Below are 7,088 nucleotides of genomic sequence, written 5' to 3'. Positions count from 1 at the left end.
AAGAGAGAGAGAGAGGACAGAGAGAAATACAGTGTTCAACAGAGTTGTAATAGGGTGAATGTAATTTTAGAATAGGAATGCACAAATAAAGAAGTTGTGCCCTAAAGGCTCCAGCAATATATTAATACAAATAATTCTAGCAGTTTCATAAAAGTACATCTTTCTATGCAGATTCACTTTTGATATAAAATTATAAGAACCCACACTACAAAAATTAACTTGTCATGGCATTGAAAATAGTATATGAAAATGTATTTTAAACTTTTAAAAACTTCAATAGTAATCAAAGTTATTTCTCTTACTGCAAGTAACATCAAAATGCCAGCAAATGGACCATTTTAATCAGTTTTATTGATTCATGCTTTCAGTTCTTATTCAGTTAAAAACAAGGCACATTAAATACATCCTCTTATTGCTCTATAAATGCATGCAGCTCATTCTGTATATCAAAAGTAATAAATAATGGCGATAAAACACCAAGACAGTTATAAAAATGACAATCCAGCCTCAAACATAGTATTTAACAGTCCAATCTAGAACAATAACCCAACACAATACATAAAAGTGCCACATATGAAACATGCAGTGTATATCTCCAGTGCAGTATTGGGCTTATACCTGATAAGTCTTTAAAAACATAGTAGGCTTTTTAATTCCCTAGAAGTGGATGACATAATGCAAAAACAGTGCAAGATACAGTAGTGTCACTGACTTTAATAACATTACATTCATACGCCAAACATTTTAAATATGTAAAAAAGAAGAAAATAAGATCACTGATCATTCTTACAGTATGTTTATTAAAAGTAGTCAGAATGAAATTTTTGTTGTACAAAAGAGTAAGCTACACATTTTGCAGAAAACAAAACAAAGCTGGGAATAAAAGCAGGATTGGGAACATGCATTTCACAGTAGAAATCCCAAAGTTACACTCAGTAGAAACAGAAAGCAAGAATACTGCAAACAACATGATGGTATGAGGCAGACAACCTCGATTTAACAAATAATCCAGCATGACCACTATTGTTATAACTATGGTAGGGGATAATTAAAGGAGAATCCATGAACTACCACAGATTTGGGGAGGGAGAGGGCGCCTCACCTGCATCCCCTTGAAAGGCTCTGGAAATAAATCACTTAAGGATAAGAACAATCTGCATACACACCCCTTCCAAACCCAACCGAATGACCTAATATCATAATTATATGAAAAGAAATATCTTCTTGGACCTAAAATCTGTAGTAAAAAGGCTTAAGCCCCTATTTCTGTTCTCTTTTTCTAAAATCAGGTAAAGAAGCTGCATAAGTTTAATTAAGAACTTACGGGAAAATGCGGGGGTGCTTTATTCACAGGAAAAACTTGGAACCAGCTCATTTCCAAGGAATTGGTGAAGGAGAGTGTGTTTTAGAATGAGCAGATTTTTAGCAAAAGCAGATATGCTCAAATGAAGAAATGTGTACTTTTCTTTGTCCTTAAAGGAACTTCAAACATAGCAAAGCATGCACATACCAGGCCTGTTTTACAATTAGAGCTGTGCCCAGGGCAGTTAGGTTAAAAGCCCAGTCCCTACTGTAATGGATTCAGGGAGGAAGTAAGTCATTCTTATCTGATCTAACTAAGAAAAGAAAGAGAGCATAATGTACATTATTGTGGTACATCATCTGAGATGATTTAAAGGACACTTCTTTTACCTATTAAGTTTCACTGGGTTCTAAAGAGTGAAATATATCATTTTTTTAGGGGGAGGAATCTAAATTCCATGTTCCCATTTATTTGAATAAAGCCAGGGTGAAAAATTCACACCCTGAAAGAAAAAAAGTTAACCATGATACCAGGAAGCATCATTTCCATCATTCAGATTCCATTTAGGAACTATCAAGTCTAAAAACACAAGGGACCCGTGATATTGTTTAGTGGTAGAGCACTTGCCTTGTATGTGTGAGGTCCTGGGTTCAATCTCTGGCAGAACAAAACTAAGAAAAACCCCCACAAGTTAAGACATTATCCTTTATCCATGATTTCTGTTTGTCTGGGGGCAGGAATTGGGGGTGGGCCAGGCCCATAGTTATGTGAATTTACCTCCAGTGTTAATTATATGACACACAGGCTCATACACTAGTTCAATAAGGTGCAAAGAAATTCCACAGTGTTTACATAAATAGAAATAGGAGCACAAAAAGTCCTTCATGTACCAGTTCAAAAAAAAAAAAATAAAAGCAAAACAAAACTCTTTCATTTGCTGGACTGATACCTGCCATTAAATGAAGGGTTTCCTATTACATTTAAAACCTTATCTTGAAAGCCGAAAGTAAAGAGATTTAACTTTTTAAGATGAAGTTTAATGAGTAAATAGTCAGATGACTGATTAAAGTACCACTGATATATTGCAAAAGCATAATACATTGGCCTTTTAAATTCAGGACATTGTTAAATCCAATGCATCTGACTCTTGTTTTTATGTTTCTATGCATGCGTGGCCAGGAAGGGAGTATGTGCAGTTTTCTTTTTTCTCTTTCCATAAGTTCAGAAGGGGAGAGGCTAGAAGAAACCTAATGACCTTGAATATTAAAGAATTGTACCTTCTTGCAAATAACTGGAACCAAAGGTAAGCTAAAATCTGCTTCTACCACCTTAATACTATCTGTTAACTTTCCCAAAATGAAGCAATAAATAAGTTCTGTTTGAAAATACTCATTTTCTAAGACACAGGACCTGAAGCAGATTTGGACTGTCATCTCCATAACAGGATTTTAATCCTTACACTGATTATGACCGTAAAGATTTGAGGAATTTAGTCCCATTCCATTTCATCCAACTTGTTATATAAATGCTAGTTTTAAAAATAAGAAAAGCAACGATCTTCCTGGCAACTATAACAGTCAGAGAAAAACCAGCAGTGACTAGGGAGGAAAAAAATGAATCTCTGAGATAGAAGTTATCAGTGAAACTCCCTGCAAATGCCAGTGCTGTGCCCCTTAAACCTGCTGGGGGTCTGGGCGCTTTCAAGTTCTCCCAAAAACTTGTTCCTATCGTGAGATCTAACTTTTTCTTCCTTCTCCAGTTTTACCCATCATGCTCTAGAACTAAGGTTGGAATGAGAAAGGCAAACAGATCATAGAAGGGTTTAGAAGCACTCCTAAAAGGAAGCGGCTCACTACCCGGTCAATTTCTTTAAAGAACAAATAACTACAAGCCTAGTTTTCAAAACCCCGTGCAAGTCACAAATTTTCCCAAATTTTTTTAAAAATGATTTCTGCCCCAGAACTAATTTAGAATACATTTAAAAGGTGCAGATGGGGATTTCCAGTCAAGCAAATTATCAAATGGATGTAAAACATTATTAAATCAGATGTGATGAAAATGAGAAAAAAAAGGTAAAATCCAATTTTTAGAAACTGGATTGAATGGCAAATACAAGAGTATACACCAGCATCCTTAAGCTTTGGAATGTTTCCCAGTGTTTAAAAAAAATTTTTTTTTAAAGGCAGCTATTCAGATCCACTAGTTTGGAGTGGTGTAAGTCATCTCTGCTGGCTACATGAGTTGTCATTCCTATGATTGTTGTCTGTCACTGCTCAAATTCACAAGCCACCACAACTTCGATCCACTGGAATGGGAACTCTTTTGTCAAGGTTTTCTTCTGCTGTTTTCATGAGGATAGCAAGCCGGCTTCCAGACACCCTTCCTTTCTGAATAGCACTCATCAACTGAAAGAGAAAATTAGCCGGAGTCAGAATGCAGGCCAGACCCCTCCCTTATGGCCACATTTAATAGATACCATTGCTTCGGGCAGAGGTAATTAAGTGCTCCATCAAAAATCATAGCAGGACCTCCAGCTCAAATAAGAGTGCAATGCTGACCATTTCAAAAATGTGGGAGAGGGACAGGTATTTCATCACTGCTGCAACAAAAATTTGCAGCTCTATGAATTTGCTATATTCATTTAGCAAATCAGCCTGCCTTGAAATGCAAATTGAACGCATCACTTTCTTGTCCCTTCTTGGGCTCACAGCACTTTTTTTTTTTTAAGCAACTCAAATATTGGATCTTTAATTCCATTTTAAAATCTTAAAAAGGAATATCGAGGATTGGACAAAGACAAGATGATGACCATATTTAACTACTTTTTTAGTTACTGTATTTGACAACTTCAAGTCTCCTAAATCCAAATTCCTTAAAGACTTTTTAAGGTAATTCACATTTAAGTCCTTGAAAATGGACCCAGAGATCTAAAAGCAGAATTAAAAGCACTCCACAGCCCAGATTTTAGTTAATTCATTTTTATCCAATGGATAAAATCAGAATTAGTCTTGAAATTACATGCAGTCAGCAGGCAAAGGCCTTTAATCTGGAAGGCACTTTGCAATTATAAGCACAGGGATTTTTTTTTTCTTCTTTTCAAGCTGATGTGGCTTTTAACTATTTGCTTTTCTTGATCTCACTTTCCCAATTTTTTAATTTATTTTAAATAGAATTGATTTAGCCATTCATCATAAATATATGTGTATATAACAATTCTCAAAGTATTTTTAGGGTTACAGTGTTTAACCTACAGAAACACATTTCTTAAAATGGCTCTGAATAAGAGTCAGGGGCATCTGCGAAAGGGCTGGATCAGAATTTCATGACGACCTTATTAAAAGCTGTTTTACAACTTATTGGTGATTAGAGATGGACTCCTACATGCAGAAGTGTCGTTAGAGCCCAAAGTTAAACTAAAGTCACGTAATCATGCACTAGTTAGATTCTTCTAAGGGGGTTACTAAAAAATCACATCAAAGTTTAAAATGGTGTTTACTGAGATGAGCATTTGTTCTTAATGTTCAGAGAAGAAATAAATTTTATTAATAAATTCTAAAAATGATCTTTGCATATGACAAACGGTAGAACAGGAGGAGTGATAACATATAAAAAGAGAGACCAAGTGTCACTGATTCTATGAAAACTTTCAAAGTTCACTACAGTTAACAAAACTGGTATTTTCCCCTTAGCCATAGAAAAATAGTGCACTGGTTTCTAAAAGCTAGACGTTTTCTTTAAATATTGCACATATCTTGAAACCATTTTATAAAGAAAAGTAACATTTTTCTTTTTTGAATATATTTCATGAGAAATACAGTTAGCATTTTAAAATTTGTATATTTAATTTTAATCATACTTGCAGCACAAGTAGTTTATTTAGACAAAAATTCTTAAGTATTAAAAATTCTACAAAAAATCTGAAGATAGTTTAAATTGTTTTATGTAGCTTTAATTCAGTTACACTCCAGAAAATCACTTAAAACCCAAACCATATAACATATCCATAAAATTAGATTTTTCTTGTTTCTAAAACCCTGTATTTATTCTAAATGCTCAAATAAACTGTTGTTTTATCTAAAATACACATGAAATAAAATATATTATTTCTTTGAAGAAAAGTTTTCTGAAGTCATTAAACAATAAAATTTTCTGAAGGAAAAACATTATACAAACAATGCATTGTTTGAAAGGTTTATAATCCCCAAGTACAAATTTTATACTCAATTTCATATGTGCATTTAGCATGCCTTTAGCTAAATAGTAAGCTGAAGAACTAAATATTCTTTTTTTTTTTTGTAATGCTGGACACAACCTGTGAAAATTTTCTGCATTTAGATTCAACAATGCTCTTATCTGCAGCTCATCTCCAGAGAGACAATTACCATTTCCTTTGCCTTGATCTTGTTTGTTTAACTTGACACAGTGAAGAAAGGGCTGACATTGACCAAAATCCCCAGCATTAATTTATTTCATGTTCAGCATTCATCATTGCCATGGTGCAAGCAAGACCTGGCATTCATTTGAAATACCTGCCCAAGAAGCTCTACAGAAAGAGCTGGCTGCCTGGAAACTAATAATTCTTTCTATGATCAGCATTCTATAGACAGCTACAAATAATACATGGGTTTGTTAATTTCTTTTTTTAAAGGAATACTTAAAGAATGACGTGTTGCATCCAATTTGAAATTAAACAAAAATTATTTCCTTGGTGATTACAATCAAATATTTCAAGTCTTGGGGAAATTAAATGAAATGTTCAAATTATATGGACTTGACCAATGAATATATATATCTTTTGTTATTTTCCAATTCTTTACAATACAGAAATGTAACATAGTCTCAAAAAATCTGTATGGGTCTCAGATGAATACAATAACTTTTAACAATTTCTTCCATAAAATAATGAATTACTTTCCACACTGGAAATATTATGTTGCCTCTTTTGAAGCAGGTAAATAATGGTCCAGCAATGATATCCCATAATATACTTCTTGAAGAAGCAAACTTCTTACCCAGCCATTTATGCCATAATTAACTTGAATTTAAATTTCCCAATATAGAGAAAATGTCATAGAAACAAAAAAAATGAACATGTAACACATAGAGTCATATGTCTTTAAAGACAGACAGACATGGCTGGTTTCATCTTTCTTCTCTTTCAGAGAAGTAAGAACCATGTGGACTTAAAAATCAATTACTTAACATCCATTAGTACCCAAAATGATTGCACAATAATTGTTTCCTTTCAGTACAACTTACCTGCAAAAATTCATTGAGTTCAACCTGTCCATTTTTGTTCAAATCTACCTCATTCAGAATTTCATGTAGTGTATTTTCATCCATTTGGACATCAATACTCTAAAGGAAAATATAAAGAAAGGGCCTTAATGAAAATTTATGAGTACAAACTTATTCAATTACCAATTTTTCAAAATTTAAAATGACACATCAGAGGAAATGCATGGAATGATAAAATATCACGTATTTTAACTTTTTATATTCTTTTATTAAAGATGCTGAATCAAAAATAGTTACCTCTAATACTCGCTGAACATCAACAATGGTAATAAAGCCTTTTTGGTCTGCATCAAACTTATGAAATCTCTTCTTATACCTGGAATACACCATTGAATAAAGAAAAAATCTTTTTAGGTAGGAGAAGAAAGAGAGCGAGAGAGATAGAGAGAGAGAGAGAGAGAGAGAGAGAGAGACAGAGACAGAGACAGAGACAGAGAGACAGAGAGAGACAGACAGTGAGAAAGAGAGAGAAACTTATTACAAGTAC

The 7,088-nt window shown here is 33.7% G+C and overlaps 1 protein-coding gene across 3 annotated transcripts in view; it reads right to left on the bottom strand.

Moving 5' to 3' along the window:
- Window positions 1-331: 331 nt before the first annotated feature.
- Window positions 332-7,088, bottom strand: part of GPD2 (glycerol-3-phosphate dehydrogenase 2) — a 172,266-nt gene continuing 165,509 nt past the window's right edge. For all 3 annotated transcript variants that reach the window (XM_055121701.1, XM_055121700.1, XM_055121702.1), the window contains exons 15-17: window positions 6,839-6,917; window positions 6,563-6,661; window positions 332-3,708 (exon numbers count right to left, since the gene is read on the bottom strand). In XM_055121701.1, coding sequence (XP_054977676.1) covers window positions 3,583-3,708; window positions 6,563-6,661; window positions 6,839-6,917 — 304 coding nt within the window. In that variant the 3' untranslated portion in view covers window positions 332-3,582. The remainder of the gene's footprint in view (window positions 3,709-6,562; window positions 6,662-6,838; window positions 6,918-7,088) is intronic.

The sequence above is a fragment of the Sorex araneus genome, chromosome X (genome assembly GCF_027595985.1).
Source record: "Sorex araneus isolate mSorAra2 chromosome X, mSorAra2.pri, whole genome shotgun sequence".
In the NCBI taxonomy this organism is placed as follows: domain Eukaryota; kingdom Metazoa; phylum Chordata; class Mammalia; order Eulipotyphla; family Soricidae; genus Sorex; species Sorex araneus.
The sequence above is the reverse complement of the archived record's forward strand: the minus strand, read 5'-3'. Positions and strand labels throughout refer to the sequence as shown.